This window comes from Macrotis lagotis, chromosome 1 (assembly GCF_037893015.1).
Source record: "Macrotis lagotis isolate mMagLag1 chromosome 1, bilby.v1.9.chrom.fasta, whole genome shotgun sequence".
In the NCBI taxonomy this organism is placed as follows: Eukaryota; Metazoa; Chordata; class Mammalia; order Peramelemorphia; family Peramelidae; genus Macrotis; species Macrotis lagotis.
The window spans coordinates 799,111,302-799,132,004 of record NC_133658.1 but is presented as its reverse complement, the minus strand read 5'-3'; the positions used below and the strand labels follow the sequence as shown (position 1 = coordinate 799,132,004).

General features: G+C 34.3%; 1 protein-coding gene across 1 annotated transcript in view; it reads right to left on the bottom strand.

Moving 5' to 3' along the window:
* Positions 1-20,703, bottom strand: part of PPME1 (protein phosphatase methylesterase 1) — a 71,114-nt gene that overhangs the window by 40,583 nt on the left and 9,828 nt on the right. Inside the window, 2 exon segments of the mRNA XM_074216859.1 lie at positions 13,112-13,204; positions 13,629-13,722. Coding sequence (XP_074072960.1) covers positions 13,112-13,204; positions 13,629-13,722 — 187 coding nt within the window.

The window sequence follows — 20,703 nt, the reverse complement described above, 5'->3', positions numbered from 1 at the left end:
CAGTTCAACATCATTAAGTTCTTCATAATTAGTCCTTCTCATCCATCTTCTCTATTGGTTTACCTGAGTCCTATTCTTGGAGAACAAATTTTCTGTTCAGCTCTAGTTATTTCAATAGGAAAGTTTAAGAGTCCCCTGTTTCTTTTAAAGTCCATCTTTTCCCCTGAAAGAGGATGCTCAGTTTTGCTGGGTAGTTGATTCTAGATTGCAAACCAAGATCTTTCGCCTGCCGGAATATCATATTCCAAGTCCTATGAGCCCTTAATGAAGATGCTGCTGCCAGATCCTGTGTAATCCTGACTATGGATTCTCAGTAGTTGAATTGCTTGTTCCTGGCAGTGTTCAGTGTTTTTTCTTTGACTTGGGAATTTTGATTTTGGCTATAATATTCCTTGAAGTTTTTCTTTTGCAATCTCCTTCAGGAGATGATCAGTGAATTCCCTCAATTTCTATTTTACCCTCTGCTTCTAGGATCTCAGAGCAATTTTGCTCTAATATTTCTTGAAAAATGAAGTCGAGGCTCTTTTCCTGGTCATGACTTTCAGGTAGCCCAACAATTTTTAAATTATCTCTCCTAGATCTGCTTTCAAGATCAGTTGTTTTTCCAATGAGATAATTCGCATTTTCTTCTAATGTTTTTATTGTTTTGCTACAGTTTTATTTCTTCCTGAGTTCTCACAAAAACATCAGCTTCCTTTAGCTCCATTCTGCATTTGAAGGATTTTCTTCCAGGGCTTTTTTTATCTCCTTTTCCAGCTAGCCAATTCTGCTTTTTAAGGCATTCTCCTCATTTGCCTTCTGTGTTGCTTTTTCCATTTGGCCTAAACTGGTTTTTAATGTTATTTTCTTCAGTATTTTTTGTATTTCTTTCACCAAGTTGCTGACTTGGTTTTCATGATTTATCTACATTGTTCTCATTTCTCCTCCCAATTTTTCCTCTACCTCCCTTAATTGCCTTTCAAAGTATTTTTTGAGCTCATCCACAGCCCAAGTCCATTTTCTATTTCTCTGTATACAGAAACTTCAATTTTGTAGTCATCTGAATATGTACTTCGATCCTCCACGGGATCAAAGTAATTTCCTATGGTCAGATTCTTCTTTTTCTGTTATTTGCTCATTCCCTCTGCCTATGAGACTGATTTACTGCACTTCCAAGGCTTTGGGACCTTAATTCCCCCAAGGTCTTAGGAGAGGCTCTGACTACTCTCCTGCCTGTGTTCGGGTCCTTTCCTCTTCCCTGGAACTGTGAGGATGGTCCTTGCTTGGCTATGGTAGTGTTGTGGGGGCCCAGACTGCAATCTGGATCTGAGTCTGGGCAAACAGCTGAGTCCTGCCCTAGAGTCTCTGCTGACTACCATTGCAGGTTCTCACCACAAGGCTGCTCTGAGGTCAGAGCTCCACTCCTCAATCACTCTGGTGCAGCAGAGTTCTCTCATCACCCCTTCTGGCTGTCCCCGATGATCCCTGGGCAAGAGATCTGGAAATGGTCACAGACCCAGGCTCTTGTCCTGGTTGTGCTGTGCTGTGTTATGGCTTTTTCCAATACCAGGTCATGATGGCACACACCTTTCCTGTGGAACTTCTAAGTTGTCTTAGACTGGGAAATTGTATTATTGTCTTTTTCTGGGTTCTTTCCCTCTAAATTTTGACTAAAGTCACAATTTGACAGCTTTTGTTTTGGGGGGAACTAGTTTCCAGGAATTCCTGCCTTCATGCCACCATCTTGGCCCTGCCCCCCCCATAACATTTTAGGTTCTGTTTTTTTTTTTTACAAGGCAACGGGGTTAAGTAGCTTGCCCAAGGCCACACAGCTAGGTAATTATTAAGTATCTGAGGCCGGATTTGAACTCAGGTACTCCTGACTCCAGGGCTGGTGCTCTATCCACTGTGCCACCTAGCTGGGCCCCCCAATAACATTTTAAACTTAATGATTTCAGAAAGTGACTTCCATAAGTGATAGTGAAAACAACTGGTTTCATTTTTCTGGCATATGCTTATTTTGTCCAATTTCAAAGATTTACTTCCCACATGTAAGCCCCTATTTACTGTCAATATGTATTTTACTGGTGAAGTGAATGTTTTTTTTCCCAACCATGGATTTTTCCTATAGAATTCATTAAAATCCTGTTCTGATTCCTCATTATGGAATGGCAGTGATCCTAAGTTCTTGAAGGTAGTGCTAGTGTAATAATTCTAATAGATATATTATATCAAACTGCAAATTTATGAAGGGCTACTAAGGTGTGAGCAACTTGATAACTTCTATATTTAGACGTATGTGTATATGTAAACAATCATACACATACACCTAAATATAGAAGATAACAAGTATAAAAACACATACACATGGCCAAATCACAACTTCGGAGTGAGAAACTCCTTAGATAGGAATTGTAGGACTTAATGCTACATACTTGTTCAAAACTCATTAAAAATCTGGCAATCAAGTCATGAGAAAATCGGTATATGTTTTTATGTGTATGTATAAAACACATACATATATGGAGTATTACAAGGAACAATAACATCAGTGATTCATCAAAGACAAAAGAAACTTACTAATCCTGAAGGAAGAGTAAAAAGTGCCAAATAAAAAAAAACACACATTAAAGAATTAATCTAAGGGGATGAGGTGGTGCATTTTAGCCTGACTGTCAGACAAATAGGGAGTAGTGAGTAAACTGTGGTGAACACATAAAAAGAAAAATACTGTTATAAATAAGTAATAATGACTTTATATTATAAAATTGTGAACAGATGCAGAGTGAAGCGAACAGAACCAGAACAAATTATGAGGTCTGCAATATTGTAAAGTAAAACAGCTTTTAAAGATTTAAGAACTCTGATCAACACCATGACCAACCATGTTCTTAGAGTAACTAGGATGAAGCATATCACCGGACTCTGGTCAGAGAAGTGATAAAAATATCTGTCTCTTTCTACTTTGTGTATAAGACATGGCCACTATGTAGATTCATCTGTCTTACTAGGTTTTATTTGTTACAAGCAGTAGTGTATAATTTGAATTAACATTTAATACAACATATTCTTAGCTCTAGATCATTAAAAAAACAATAAATCAAGTTTTGACTTGAAACATCTGTTATGAGGTACATACACTAACACTGAAAATTTAATAATTTGGCTTGAAGTCAGAAAGAGATAGTTCCAGCATGGTACAGGAAGGGTCATTTCATCCATTGCTTCCTCTCAGAATTGATTTATTGCAGTTGGGGGGGGGGTCAAGGGTCAGAGAAAGAGAATTAGAAACAGTGATGGAAGAAAAAAAAGAGTACTGTCTTTAAAAATGCACAGAAAAGAAATAATTACAGATAAGATGATTCTAATTGTATATAATTATAAGTAATTGTATGCTTTGTACTATACTATTTTTAAAAAAAACTAAACAGTATAAAAGGTTAATTCATAATGTCTCATGTCTCTTTGTGACCAGCTAGGTTTTATGTACAGAAATACTCTGGGGAAATGCAAATTAAAGAATCTCTGAGGTACTGCCTCACACCTCTCAGACTGGCCAATATGACCAGAAAGGATCAATGTTGGAAGGGATGTGGGAAATGTGGGACACTAATACATTGTTAATGAAGTTGTAAACCTTTCTGGAGAGCAATTTGGAATTATGCCCAAAGGGCAACAAAAATGTGCATACCTTTTGATCCAGCAATATACCACTACCGGGTCTATACCCTGAAGAGATGATGAAAAATGATAAAAACATCACTTGTACAAAAATATTCATAGTAGCCCTGTTTGTGGTGGCAAAGAATTGGAAATCAAGTAAATGTCCTTCAATTGGGGAATGGCTTAGCAAACTGTGGTATGTGTTATGTCATGGAACACTTGTTCTTTTAGAAACCAGGAGGGATGGGAATTCAGGGAAGCTTGGAAGGATTTGCATGAATTGATGCTGAGTGAGATGAGCAGAACCAGAAAAACAATGTATACCCTAACAGCAACATGGGGGTGATGATCAACCTTGATGGACTTGCTCATTCCATCAGTGCAACAATCAGGGACAATTTGGGGATGTCTGGGATGGAGAATACCATCTGCATCCAGAGAAAAAACTGTGGAGTTTGAACAAAGACCAAGGACTGTTACCTTTAATTTAGGGAAAAAATTGATATATTATTGTCTGATCTTGTTATCTCTTTTACTTTATGTTTCTTCCTTAAGGATGTTTTTTCTGTCATCACATTCAATTTAGATCAATGTATACTATGGAAACAATGTAAAGACTGGCAAATTGCCTTCTGTGGGGGGGTGGGGGGAGGGAAGTAAGATCAGGGGAAAAATTGTAAAACTCAAAATAAATAAAATCTTTAAAAAAAAAGAAATAGTCTGAGGTGAGAGGACACTGATTAAGCTCAGAATTAGTTTTAAAAAAAGGTAAAGAATTACAGATTTTAAAATCCAGGAGAAAATTTAGACAATAAACTCATTCAATCTCATTTTACAGATGAAGAAATTGTGGTCCAGAGAGATTACCTTTAATTTTATTAACCCAAGGTATTATAGTTAGTACAAAAACTAGATTTCTAGCCAGAGAAGACATTATATAGTACAATATAAGTCTATTTTCTTAAGCATGATTTTTTTTATGTTGACTGCAAAGATTGATGCCAATTTCTATTCCTAATTCTTTAGCTAGTAAAAATAAAATTAATTCTTAAAATATATCTTGCTATTAACTAATTTACATTAGTTATTTCACACATCATGGAAATTTTTAATCTCAATACCAAGAATAAAGGAATTAAAATCAATTATATAGTCAAAATACTAGATCAGCTTAGCTCAAGACTGCTCAATTTTGAAAGATATAAAAAAGAAAAAAGACGTCATTAGGTATTTTTTAAAAAGGCACAAAAGAGAACAGAAAGAATCAAAGTCAAGAATAAAGCAACTTTGAAAATTACAAGTCAAACTTAGGAATATTACATATTTAAACTATATTAAAATGAATTATGAAAACAATTTGATATTTGCTAGGAAATAAGAGTGGAATAGATTAGGTACATAATTCTGTGATCCTACTAATCTAGCACTTGATAAACACAAAGATCCAAGCTTTGGGAACAAAATCTCATCCTCTGACAAATATTTCTGGGAAAACTGGAAAGCAATTTGGCAGAACCTAGGCTCAGACCAAATCATATATCATGTACCAGAAAAAGGTCAAAATAAAAAGGCACATAGGTTGTATCATAAGTAAATTTGCAGAAAATGGATAACATATTTATGACCATACAAAAGATGAGAGGATTATGGTAGTAAAATGAATCATTTTGAGCACATGAAACTAAAAAAGGTATTGCACAAACAAAATTAATATAGCCAAAATTAGAGGGAAAGCAGGAAACCAGGGGAAAATTTTTTACACCAAGTTTCCCTAATAAAGGGCTTCACTTCTCAAATATATAAGGAATTTAGCCAAATTTATAAAAATAAAAATAGTAAAAGGTAATGAACAGGCAGTTTTTAGAAAAAGAAAACAATCTACCAATGGTCACATTTGTGTGAGATCAGTGAAATCAGTGAAATCAGTGAGAAAGGCAAATTAAAACAACTCTGAGATATCTCATTTCTAGCTATAAGATCACCTAACATTAAAAAAAAGGGAAATAAACAAATGTTAAGCGAGGATATGGAAAAATAGGGACATTAATTCACTATTGGTGGAGTTACAAACTATTCCAATTATTATGGCATACAAACTATGCCTGAAAAGCTGTAAAGCATATATGTACATATATATATATATATATGTATATACATATATACATATATATATATATATACACACATATATACTTTGATATTCAAAGAGATTAAGGAAAACAGAAATCGATATGTATATACAAAGATATTTATAGAAGCACTTTTTGTAGTTAAAAGAAAATTTGGAAATTGAGGGGATGCCCATTAACTGGAGAATGAATGTAACAATACTACTACTATGCTAAAAAATAAAATGAGCAAGATTCTTTCAGAGAAACCTGGGAATACTTAAATAAACTCATGCAAAATAAAAGTGAGTGTAGAAACAGAAGAATATTATAATGTAGTAATAGCAATATTGTAATGATGATCAACTTTGAAAAATTTACCTACTCTGATCAAAATAACAATCCAAGATATTTCCAAATATCTTGGAATACCATCTACAATCAAAGAGAGAACTGATAAACTCTGAGTGCACAATGAAGCATACTTTTTTCCATTTTATTTTTCTTGGGAGTGTATCTGTGTGTATGCATGCACATGTATATATGTATTCTTTTGCAACATGGCTAATATGGAAATGTTTTGCATGACTTTACATGCATAATCAGAATCATATTACCTGCCTTCTCAAGGGATGGGGGAGGGGCAGGAGAGAGAATTTGAAACAGATGTTAAAATTTTAATGAAATACATGTGCATAAATATATATATATATACATATACACACACACTTTTTAAAATATACATATAAAAGTTACATGGTGATCCTATTTTACCCTTAAAAAGAAAGCAAGTTGTACATTAGAAAGATTGATAATTTTATATATAATTTTTTCCTGCTCCACTCTCTATATATTGAAATATTCATTTTATTCATTTCATTAGATCGGGGAAAAAACTCAGCAAAAAAAACCTGTTCTAGATAGAGGAAAAATTTAGTCAAATTGGAATTAGGATCATTATTTTTTTCCAAGTGGAAATTCCAAATATGTTATTTCACTTGTATGGGGGAAACTCCTTCCTTCCTTCCCTGCCACTAATGTGAAAACTATCTCCAGTAATGCCCATCAAACATTCATTTATAAATTGTAGTCTTAGCCAGTTGTCTGGGATATAATAAGACTTGGTTAGAATAAAGAGCTGAAACCATGTCTTTCTGACCCTTTGTAATCCCTTATATCTCACTATATCCATGGTGTATCTCTGACGTACTTACTGTCTCTTGGGTCCACAATAAATCTTATCTTACTAAGTAAAGTTTATTCACCATAATTTACAAAGAACTAGCCTTCAATCTGAAACTCTGAAAAACACTGAATTACTCCTCTATTACACTGAAAATATTCACAATAGACATAAAAATAGAACTTGTTCCTACAATCTAACTGCTATTTCCCAAATGGTTACGTGTAAACTTGTCATTTTATTAGGAAGCATCAAGTCACAACTTCTCCCCAGATATCTGTGAATCTGAAAAGCAGAGTCCTTTTATCACCTCTGATACTGTTTGTCACTTTTTAAAATTGTTAGCTATACCTTCCAATCCTATTTCCTAGCATCTTTGTCCATCTCTTCCAACTCCCAATTTCAAACTGGAAAAAATAAAATCAAAGTCCTTATAATAAATATGCAGTCAAACAAAGAAAATTCTCACACTGGTCATACCTGAAAAAAAAATTTTTTTTCATCTTGTGTCTATCACCTCTGACAGTAGATAGGCAACATATTTCATCAACAGTTATCATGAATCATTGTTAGTCATTGTGGTGATCAGAATTGTCAAGTTCTCAGAGCTGTTTGTCTTTAAATTGTTTATCCTCCTGGTTTTGATCACTTTACTATAATTCATGCAAATCTTACCAGGTTTCTCTTTCTAATGCAGCAATGATTTTTCATTATATTCATATATGTATGTATGTATATGTATATGTATGTGTATATGTGTATGTATATATATATACATACATATATATATATATATGTATGTATATATATCCAATTTAAGGGAATCCCCTAGGTTCCTTAGTTTCCACAGTCTATAAGGTGACTCTACAATCAGATATCACCAAATGGTCAATATAGAAATTAGATAATCATATATTTTATAGCCAAAGTTGGATGAGTTCTATATAGTCAGCTAGTCTTCAGTTGACTGAGGTTTAGATCATGAGAATCTTACTCAAAATTCAGACTTAAACTGAAGTCAGTAATGAAAAAAACTATGAAACTAACTCAAAATGAAAGAATAGACTTAAGGGATTTGATCTGGCAGATAGAATGACTAAAGAACTATGGACAAGAGATTCATCATACTGTGCAGCAGACTGCAACAAAAAATATCCCCCCCCAAAAAAAAGAAGAGTAAGAAAGCAAAATGAAAAGATACTTGGGGAATTGGGTGAATACATAATGTGGTAGGGAAGAGGCATGGTTGGAACATTAGAAGAAAAAGCAGATGCCACCCAGTTAGGTCCAAGCTGTGGTCATTACCATGACCCACAACCACCAGCAGGATCTCTGCCACTACTGGAGAACAGAAAAAGGCCAACAAGGAGAAAGAGCTCAAGTAACTCTATGGTTCATGCCCATCTCTCTTGCCTGCCTAGAACCAGTCCTGTCTTGCTCTCACAGATCCCAGAACTGATGGAATTTCCTTCACCCTGTGACTGTAGTGGGTTCCCTTATCTCTAGGGAATTCCTGGAGGTAGGAGAAAAACATTCCCAATTTTTTTATTCCTATAGTGCTTACCCTAGAATATTAAAAGTAACTTTGTAATCCCCTTCTCCCTCCAAAAAAGCTACAAAATGGCATCTGATGAGAAAATAAATAATTGAGGAAAAAAGGAAAGTGATAAGTTAAAGGAGAAATGGGAAATTCCAGAGAATAGCAAGGAGAACTAAGAAGGTTTTCTTAAATGAGCAATGTAAAGAAATAGGAGAAAAGAGTAGAATGGGAAAAACAATAGATCTCAACAAAATTAGAGATGTCAAGGGAACATTTTATACAAAAATGGGCCATAATAAAAGGCAACAATAGTAGAAACAACAGAAGTAGAAGAGATTAAGAGGAGGTGTCAAGAATATACCAAAAAACTATAAAAGTCAGATCTTAACATCATTGATAATCACAGTGGTGTGATTACCAACTAACAGCCAAAACATACTGAAGAATGAAGTAAAATGAGCCTTAGGAGTTGTTGCTAAGAATAAAGTTAGGGGAATGATAGCATTCCCATAAAGCTACTTAAAATCCAAAAAAATAATGCTGCTCAAGTGCTTCACTCAATATACCAGAAAATTTGGAAAAGAGTGGTCACTGGATTGAAAAAAATCAGTTTTACATTCCAATCCTAAAGAAGGGAATTATCAAAGAATGTTCAAATTACTGAACAATTGTGCTCATTTCACACACTAGTAAGGTTTTGCTTAATTTCACAAGTTATATTTCAGCAATATGTGAACTGAGAATGAACAGAAGAGTCTTCAAAGAGGGAACAAGAAACCAAATTGCTACCATTCACTGAATTATGGAGAAAGCAAAATACTTTAACTTCTGCTTCATTGAGTACAAATGTGAATAGTCCTCAAAGAGATGAGACAATCTCATCATCTTGTTTCCTGAGATACCTGCACATGGGTCAAGAAAAAACAGAACCAAACATGAAACAAATTAGTTTTAAGATTGGGGAAAAAAGAATGGTAAAGCTACATATTGTCACTATATTTATTTTACTTATCATGTGAAATGCCAGGCTAAACAAATCACAAGCCACAATTAAAGCTACCAGGAGAAATATCAACAATCTCAGATACACTGATAATACCCACTATGATGGCATAAAGTGAAAAATAATTAGCCAATCTCTTGAGGAGGGTGAAGAGAAGAGTGTAAAAGTTGACTTGATGCTTAACATCTAAAAAACTAACATCTTAGTTACTGGTCCTATTGATTACTGACAAATAGAGAAGAAATGGAAGCAATATCAAATTTTCTATTATTTACCTCAAAGATCACTGCAAACAATGACTGTAGCAATGAAATTAAAAGATACTTGTTTCTTGAATGGAAAGCTATAGCAAATTTGGGAAGCATACTAGAAAGCAGAACATTACCTTGCCAACAAAGATCTATGCAAGGTTCAAAGAAAAGGGGATGGCAGAGGATGAAATTAAATTAATATCAAAGAAACAATGAACATGAACTTGGGTAGACTTTGAGAGATAATGGATAGATAGAAAGGAGTAGTGTGCTATGGTCTATGAGTTTTATACAGAGTCAGATACTACTAAAGAACAATAGTTCATTACTAAACAAATGAATTTGCATGTTTGAGTCCCTTCTTTCTTTGTTCTTCTTGAAGTATGGGCCTCATGTGGTATTTTCAGGTTAAATATATGCAGTTAAGTGACTTCTTGGCTGCTTTCTAGAAAGGCTGCACCAATTCACTGCTCCACAAACAGGTATACTAATTTACTGCTTTTCCTGCTACCCCTCCAACAATTATTGTTTTCCTTTTATTGTTATCTTTGCCAATCTGACTGATGTGAGATGGAAACTAAGAGGTGCTGTACTTCATATTTCCTATGCATTAGTGATTGGAAGGATTTACATATAGTTAGTGATGTCTTAGATTTTCTCCTTTGAAAACCACCTATCTTTTTACTATTCTCTATTATGGAAAAAGAAGTTCTTCATATGATTTTCTTATTTCCATTATATAGCTTGAATTCCTAAAATGGTAGTGCCCTCCTTCTCAAACTATCTTGTAAATACTTCATATATTTATATTTACTTTATATTTTTATATGAACAAACTTCCTCAATCAAGATTTAAGATACTTGCAGGCAGAGATTGTTTTAATCCTTTTTAACTATATCTCTAGTGTCAGCATCATGACTGGCACAAAGTAGACACTTAATAAATATTTGTAGATTGATAGGAGACCCTTATCAGAGAAACTTCTTTCAAGATCTGAAAAAAAGGCAATTTCTCCCTTGCTCCACCAATTTGTTTATGATATTAGGAAAGATTTATTATAGAAAGTAGGATTTTAATTATGTCTTAGAGGAAAGGCAGAGAGGTCAGGAGAAAGAGATGAAGAGGAAAAGAGAGTTCCAGAAATGAAACGGTATATTTTGTGTGACAAATAGCAAGAAAACCAGTATCACTGGATTGCAAAATCCTTAGTGTTAGTTATCTTCCATCCCATTACTGTTGTCTTGTTTATAGTGTTAATAATCTAATATGATCTCTTGTCATGTTTTCCAGTTTTTCATGCAGGAAAAGAACAGCAACAAATCTTCTCATGGAATGCAGTGCATAATTTTTGCAAAGAGATGGCAAGCAATGTGGTAAAGCAGAAGGAACACTAGATGAGCAGTCAGAAAACTGCTACCACTGCTACCTCAAGCCTACTGTATGATTTCTGGGCATCTATTTCAATTTAAGATAGGCTCTAAAATCTTTTATCTTCTATAACTTGTAATGAAAGGCTAATTTGTTTTAGTTTACAAATGTTTGAAGTCATTGAAGTTTTTGGAAATATGATTAAGTGGGCTATCATTCTATTTATATCTATATAGCATTTTTTCAAAGCACTTTCACAAACATTAATACCCCACCTTACAGTCAATGGAGGGAAGTATTTCCTGGGAAACCATGCCATAAAATAGGGTTTAGAGTTTGGATTAGAAATGAGTGGAACAAACTGCACAATGTAGGACTAAAAACAAATCAAGCACATGTTAGCAAGTTAAACAACCAGCATGTCTGTTGAGTGATGAGAAGGGGAGTGATTTAATGGAAAGAGTACTAGATTAACAGGCCAAAAACTGGGGTTTGAATCTAGATGTCACAATTGTATGTCACTTTCTTTCAGTTTCAGTTTCTTTATCTATAAATAGGGATTGATAATATAATTTTACTATTGCCCTCACAGGATTATTTAAAAGAAAAAAGTTTGTAAAACTTAAAGGGCTAATTAAATTTCTTGCAGTGATAATGATGTGTGAATAATATTAATAATCCAGGTGAATAATTACAATTCTCTTTTGGCATGATCCAGAAATCCTGAGAGAGCTTCCTCTCCTCCATATTGAAACAAATGGGTATCAAGTGCCTACCATGTTCAAAGAACTGTTAGATTTTATTCAGTCAAGAATTATCTATTTGATTAAATAAACTATATTTGAGACAAAATAACTGGGTTCAAATCTGAGTTCTATTACCTTTGTGACCATGGAAAAGTAATTTCTTCTTTCTAGGCCAGCTTTATAATCTATAAAATGATGGACTTAAGGTTGGATTATTTCTTTCTAGTTCTAAAATTTTATTCCTTGTCTAACATTCTATCATCATATGTGTAAAAAATAGTGAGATGGCATTTGCTAAATACTATCAAGTTTTGTAGGGATTTGATTAGGAAACACACTAAGTTAGTTGAGGACATTTGAGCTAAGCCTTGAAAGGTGACTAAGATAGTGCCAAGTAGAAACTGGTAAAGGAGAACATTAGAGTATGACTACAGGTATGGAGGCATGTAGCTTAAGATACATTAAAGGAACAGTGAGCAGTTCAGTTTGGTTAGTTTAGAGTATGTACCAAGGTAATGGGAACAATGAAGCTAGTAATGAAGTTGGAAGTATAGTCAAGTTGACAGTACCAACTATGGATAAAAAGAAAAAAGCAGACAAATAAAAATCTACTTCCAGTTTTAAGCCTAATTGTGTTCTATAATTTATAAATCATCAGGAGAAAAAAATAACGTTATATGAGGTATGAGCCAACTGAAATGATCAATTAGGGAAAATATTCTGTGAACCTTAAATGCTATTAATGTAATTTATTATTATTATTATTATTATTATTATTATTAATCAAATAGGATAATTGAGCCCCTCCTCCCCAAACTTAGATAAACAGGATCACAAATGCTCTGAATTTACCCAATCTTCTCTAATCTGCTCAAATACAGAAACTATTCTTCTTGGAAAATATTGTAATATAGTTGATAAAGCATTGGCATGTCAGTCAAAGACAAAATTTGTTTTGTAGTCTTTTAAGCCTCCTTACCTGTCTGAGTCCATTTCTATCATCTTTTAAAAAAAAAAAAGACAGGAGAAAACTAAAAGATGCTTATGATATTCCAACTCTAAGACTCTATGATCCCCAAACTGCCTGTCCTCCATTGTGTAAGCTGAGAGGAAAGAGAATTATCTGAGTCAAGCTCACCCAGAACAAAGGGAATCTGCCAGAAATTATTCTCATTCTTAACAGAGTTTATGTAACTGATGTCAATACGATTCAGTGTTCTTTTCCTAATAGCTCACAATTGACATCAACTTCTATTATCAGTAACTTACAGTGAACACAGCCCAAGAAAGGGCAGAATGGCCTCCTCCATGCAGCAGCAGCAAAACTGGGCCTTCTGAACCACTCTTATAAATTCGAAAAGTGTATGAACAGTTAAAGACAATAAATTTCTACCTTACCCACATCATCTTTATAAATTATAGTTCAAAGGTCACATTAAAGAAAAATGTTAAAAACCCTGGCTGTTGTGATGTCTTGTTTGCAAAACTAATCAGAAATAATTTGTTCTCATTTGAAACTTTAACTGAGCAGAGGATTTTGATTTTTATAAGCCAGAGGTCCAGTTATTGACCAAAAACCCTTGAAACCTTTTATCTGGTATTTTTTTTTGAAGAGACACATTAAGTTTGAGAATTTAATCCCAATTTCTCTGACCTAGTCACAAGACAAGTCTGGAGATTTTGGTTTGGATTATCCGTGACATTCATCACAGTGCATATAATACTTCAGGAACAAATTCAAGGGAATAAACAAAAGGAGAAAGTATTTTGAAAACCAAAAGGATATATCTTTGCCACTTTCATTCTCCACTACCACATCTTCCATGGATTCAAAGTACTGGTTCCAGGAAACAGGAGAAAAGTCTCGCTTTCTTCCAGGGCTGAAAAACAAACATTTCAGGTAAAATATTGACATGTGAAGAACTACTCTTTAAATAACAAGTACCCTAAAATTCTATTTTAATTATTTTGTTGTAGTTGCTGATTCTGATTATTTTATTTAGCTTTATATTTACTTAGCTTATATAAGTCTTCCTATACCTTCTGCAGTTTCACATTCAGTTTCTTAAGATGCAGTACTATTTCATTATTTTCATGTATCACAATAAGCCATTCCCCAGTCCATAGACATTTACCCTGTTTCCAGTTCTTTTCTTTTAGGAAAAAATATTTCTATAAATATTTCTCTATATCACTGACATCCTTGGGCAAAAGTATACTGGCCTACCAATTTTCAAGAAGTTGATTCCTCATAACAATTTGAAAAAACTTTATGCAGCTTATCATTCATTTTTCTAAAAACAAATATCTGTCTTTGAAACATGAAATGAGCCCAAATTGTATATTTAGAAGATAGTGCTTATAGACTTGTTTTATCCTAACACTGAATATACAAAAATAATTCCCCCATATTTAATTTTAATTTTTAGAAATCAATCACCAAAAAACCTTTGTGGATTTGGCCATTACAGATAAAATTTCCCTTGACTGATTTCAACAAAATATCAGATATCAGGAATTAAAGAGTATTTTTAACTACATCTGTTGCTTTATATACTTGCAATACAAAGAGGGAAGATGTTTCTCAATTAATTGATCAAAAAACCTTCACATGTATTACACAAGCCTCTGGTACTACTACCACATTATTTAGAAGTAGAACCATTAGAAGTTACTTTGTGTATAATTTGTCAAGCATGATTTTGACTATATCCATCTAACATATACATTTCTGAATGCAACTGATGTAATTTAAATAGGTTTCATGCTATCTGGAGTTAACTCATTGATATAAATAAAATAAAGTAGCCTTTCATCTCCATCAGTAATAATATTTTTCATATTCTGAAAACTGGCAAAGCTGACAAGAGATGAGAAGAGTCAATTTTGGAAAGGTTGAGGAAAAATAAACACACAAATACATTATTGATGGAGCTGTGAATTGGTTCAAATGATCTGGGAAACAATTTGGAATTTTGTGGAGGAAGTGAACAAAACATTCCTGTCAAATGACTCAGAGATTCAACTTAAAGACATTAAACCTCAAGGAGAGAAGCCAGAATTCATAAACACCAAAATATTATAGCAGCATTTTTAATAGTAGCACATAATTAGAAAGAACAGATAGTAATTAATTAGGAAATGTCTAAATAAATTTTAGTACATAAATGTAATGCTATATTAGCAATGCTGAATATGATAAATATAGGAAAAGAGTGGGATGTCATTAACTGAAACAAAATGAAGTAAGTAGAACCAGGGAAAAACAATATGACTACATCCATGTAAATGGAAAGAACAGCAAAATAATAAAAACAGAATTCTATGAAATTATAAAGACCAAGTTTGTCCTTAAATAATAGATATGTAAAGGCACATTCTGTCCTTCTTTGCAGAGAAGGGAGACTATGAGAACTCTACATTCCAGAAAATGTCAGGTTTCATCTGGTGTGTTTTTTAGTTTTTCTGCACTGCTTCTTTTCTTTTTTATTCACTGTTATAAAGGACGGCATGGGGGCAAGGGGGGTTAGGATGGAGATATATTTGGAAATGTAGGTAATGTAAAAACTAAGGCTCAATAAAAATGAATTTTTTAAAAATAACAGTACTTGTGAATCCTAAAAAATATAGTGATTGAGCTTTTTACTTTTGTCTTTCTGCATTTTTTCTGATTTCTTAGATTATAAAAGTTTTAGCTGCTCCAGTGGATTTTCTCTTCAAATCATATATATTTATAAAAAAAAGGGATGTTATTTCATTTTTTTTAAAATAAAAAATTTAAAATTAAGGCAAATTTAAACTTAATTATGGAAAAGTTCAAATTATTATCTATAACCATCATCAAATTATTTCAATTTTAAACCAACTCATTATAGTAAACTTAATGAAATGAGCAATAATGAGAAATAAAACATATTATGGAATTTCAACTTCTTCACAAATACTGCTTAATTTTGAGTTCAAAGAATTCACTATTCAAATGTAGCAAGTGGCATTTATGACAGAGCTACTGTATCATGCATGCAGCCTGATGGTGATAAACTGACTTTGAGATTCAATATAAAACATCAAAATACAATCAGATTAAATAATTTTTGTACTGTATTTACTGTTTGACAGAATTAATTTGCCAGATTCACCAAACATTGACTTTGATCTGAAGTTTAAAAAGTGTTTATTTAAGGAGTTGTGCTTGAAAATATTCAATTATTTTTTTGCCACTGCTTTGAACTTTCTTGAGAAGGTATTGACAATTCTTGCTCCACACCCCACAGGGAGAGATGGGGAGCTCACAATTTGGGAAACACTGAATTAAGTTGATCTCTCTCTAAAGTCCCTTTCAACTCAACATTCTGGAAACCATTCAGTAAAAACCTGTTACACAAGAACTATTTGTAAGGTACCTGGCTAGATGTTAAGGAGGCAGAAACAAAAATAAAAGGTTTTGGCCTCAATGGGTATATATATATATATATATACTGTGGAACATAAATATATAGTCAATCAATAAGCATTTATTAAGTGACTACTATGTGTTATGTACTGCTCTAAGGCAAAAAAAGGCAAAAATCAGATAGTATCTGCTCTCAAGGAGTTCACAGTCTAGTAGGGGGGTGGGGGGGGGGTAGAAAGGGAGAGACAGCATGATAGATATGCACAGGTTATATATAGTACAAATTGTATTAGTAATAAGGAGCACCAGGAAACATTTCTTTCAAGGTTTTATTCAACATCACACATAAATTATTTCCAGATCAAGGAGTATTCAAACCTCATCTTCTTCATCCTAGTTAATACAGAAAAGTAAAAAATAAAAGCAGCTAACATTTAGATAGTGCATTAAGTAAATACTTTATGTATATTATCTTACTTGATCCTCACAACAACCATGTGAGGAAATTGCTCTTTTTATAGACTAAGAATCAGAAGGAGAGAGAGGATAAATTACTTGCTTAAGGTCACAAAACAGAAGTGTGCTTGTGGAAGAATTTTAAACTCAATCCAAGACTAGTGCTCTACCCTATAAATAAAAGATAATCTTAAAACAGGAAAAACAATAACTACCAACAAGCATCTGGGGTATAGCAGGGTGGGCAGCAAGAGTACTATCTGAGCCGAGCTGTGATGTTAAAGATTTTTAGAAGCAGAGTTAAAGGAATGTATTTCAGGCTGAGTAATTCATGACAGTGGATATTAAGTGTTAACTGACTGAATTTTATTAGCACTTAAATGTCTAAGAAATGATAGAAATGTACTATCAATTTATATATGCCTAACAAAAGGATTTTTTTTGTTGAAGATCTTTATAGAAAGGATTTCTTCCCTCATCCCTTATGCTTCACACTTGTATTTGTTCAAACAAAACAAAAGATTTTTAACATCTAAAAAAACCCAATCAAGTGAGAGATGGGGTGTGCAGTAGAAAAGCTAAGAATATTCTCTACCAAGTCTGGGCAATTCTCCTGTGCTTGAATTTCATTTATTCTTCACTCTCATTTCTTTAAAATAACAGCTATTTATAAAAGAGCTTTATTTAACATGTTCGTGGGTTTCAAATGTAACAGCTATATAATCTCACCTTTTGCTTGGACCATAGAACTTCTAAGGGTTATAATTAACATCATTTAAAGAGAAATCCCTTCCAAAATAATTAAAATCACTAACTCTAGAACACTGTTTCCTGGAAAATTTTTAGATTATATTGGGAAACAACTTAATATATAACTTTTTTAAAAAGTTCAAGTGTTTTTAAGTTCCTTCCACCAACTGAGAAAACAAGAAAAATAAAACTCATTACAAATATTTAGAGAAATATAAAACAAATTTCCATATTAAGCCAAGCAGCATATACTCTTAACTGCCAAATCTGAACAGCCTTTTTTCAATTCTCATCGTCCTAGATCTCCCTGCAGCTTTTGATACTATCAATCACCCTCTTCTCCTTGATGCTTTCTTCTCTTTTAGTTTTTTGTGAGATTGCTGTCTCCTGGTTCTCCTCCTCCATAAATGAACCCCAGGAGAATTGTTTGGGAAGAGGGCTTTCAAAAGTCAGTGGGGGTTCATCTATCACTGAAGAAATCACAAAGCTCTGCATCTCAGGAGGGTAAGAAAAAGTTTAAATTTTAATTCATAGGTTACTGCAATTACAAGGTAATTCACAAAGTTCTTTAGGGAATTCTTTAGGGAAGCAGCAAGAAAAAAAAGAGTGAGTTTCAACAAAAGTAGTGAAATTAAGCAAAGAAGTAACAGCTACAAGATGGGCTGGTAAAAACAACAAAGAGAGTTAAGAAGGCATGGGGGGAGGGGCAGAGCCAAGATAGAGAAGTGGAAGCATTACAACTCTAACCAAAGCTAGCATGGTGGAACCCACAGAAAGATAGAATGAAACAATTTTCCAGTCCAAGACAACTTGGAAGATCCACAGGAAGAGTATGTTACACAGTGGTTGGAAAGTACTGCACCACACCAGAGCAAACCAGCTCCAGTCTCAGGGAGCATGGGTCCCTGGGTGCACTTGGGTCCATGGCAGAAGGGAGAGGGCAGTTTCCAGACCTCTCATCCCAGGGAACCATCAAGGATAACTTGGAAGGTCAGTGAGAAAATGCTGTCACACCAGAGTGAGTGCAAAATCCAGGCCAGTACAGGCCTCAGCACAGACTAGAAGTAGGCCTGTACAGCTACCTAGCAACTGCTTTCAGAGCACTCAACCCACAGAAAGAAAGAAGGTCAGGAGAGACTGCAGAGGTCTTCTGCTATCCCTGAGGCAAGACTCTGTGGCTTTGCCCATAGTCAGATCCAGGTCACAGTCTGGGGTTCCAAACTGCCATAAGCAGAGCAGGGACCCTCCTCACAATTCCAGGGCCGAAGTGAATACTTTGTGTTCATCCACAGACCAGAGAAAAGGCCAGGAGAGTAATCAGAACCTCTCATAAGACCTTGAGGTGTGTTTCAAAAACCCTCAAAAGCTTGGGAAAGTGCATCCTCCACCCCAGAAGCAGAGCTCCACCTTAACAAAATCAGGTTATAGGCTGGGGAAATGAGCAAACAACAGAAGAAAAAGTATCTGATTACAGATAATAACTTTGGTCCCATGGAGGATCAAAATACACACTCAGAAGATGACAAAGTCAAAGCTTCTACATCCAAAACCTCCAAGAAAAATAGGAATTGGCCTCAGGCTATGGAAGAGCTCAAAAAAGATTTTGAAAATTGAGTAAGGGAAGTAGAAGAAAAAATGGGAAGAGAAATGAAAACAATGCAGGAAAATCATGAATACCAAGTCAGCAGCTAAAATAACATCTTGAAAACTAGTATAGGTAAAATAAAAAAAAGCAGTCCAAAAGGTCAATGAGGAGAATGCCTTAAAAAGCAGAATTAGCCAGATGGAAAAGGAGATAAAAAAGTTCTCTGAAGAAAATAATTCCTTCAAATGTAGAATGGAGCTAAGGATAGCCAAATTTCAGAACTCCCAAGTCAAAAAGAAAATATTACAAGCAGCCAGAAAGAAACAATTCGAATATCATGGAGCTACAGTCAGGATTGCCTAGGATTTAGCAACGTCTACATTAAGGACTCATAGGGCTTGGAATGATATTCCAGAAGGCAAAAGAGCTTGGATTACAACTGAATCAACTACCCAGCAAAACTGAACATACTCTTTTAGGCAAAAAGATGGACATTCAATGAAATAGGGGACTCTCAAATTTTTCTGTTAAAATGACCAGAGCTGAAGAGAAAGTTTGATCTTCAAGTACAGAAACAGTAAAACACAGAAAGGGTGGACTGGAAGGTGGATGGGTTGGGATCCAGCATGGAGAAGAAGGTGGGTAGAACCTCTATAGAGAGCCAAGCCCACCTCCTGTGCAGGGAGGAGTCAGGGAGAGGGGGTCAAGGAATGATCTGGAACTGACTGGGATCAGGCACACACCTAGGAAAGTTAAGAGTCAGACAGGAGGGGGAGGGGGGAAGGTGGCTTTCTGTTATCTTAGAGAATTTACATTTGAGAAGCAGGTTAAACTGAATAATGGCGAGAACATTAGAGGCCCACAGAAAATGTCAGACAAGTACAAATAACAGACCCTTAATATTAAAGGAAAGGCTAGACAAATATTTCTCTAATATTTCTCCTTCATTATAATTACTACTCTTAGTCTGCTTTGCTGGATCTTCATTCCAATTGTACCAGATAATTATGAGTGTTCTCTTAAGGTTCAGGCCTGCATGCTCTTCTCTTCTCTCTCTTTAGTATTTCTCTCGGTGATTTCCTCAGCTCCCATAAATTCATTCACCTCTATGCAGATGATTCTCAGATCTATATATCCAACCTTAACTTCTCTCCTAGCCACCAAGCTTCATCTACTGACTGGAGATCTTGAACTGCATGAAGATGAGGGAGACTCATTTTGTGACACTGTTAATAAATTGTATAGCTAGAAATCTCAATGCTTATTTAAGTTCAGTAGATTGAGATGCTGATAGAAATGAGCAAAACTTGATTCATCCAGTTAAGTAATATCTAATAAACTAACTAGGTGGGAGTTCAGGACAAACTGATTAATGAAATATTGTGATTTTAACAATTTAGGAGACAATATCAGCACATACTCTTTGCTCGCCTTAGAAACTAAGTAAGAATAAATAATTATATAAGATCTAGAAATAGATAAGGATTCCACCTTGGCTACAGATAAGGTGATGGGCTTGGTTGACTATGAAAAAGCAGAGGAAAGAATTTCTGGTCAAGATGAATACTTGAATGAGAGAGAGAGAGAGAGAGAAAGAGTGTCCAATTCCTATAGGAAAAAAATCTCTAAATTAGGATAAAATTTAATGATATTCAAAAAATCCAATGAGAAGTTGCT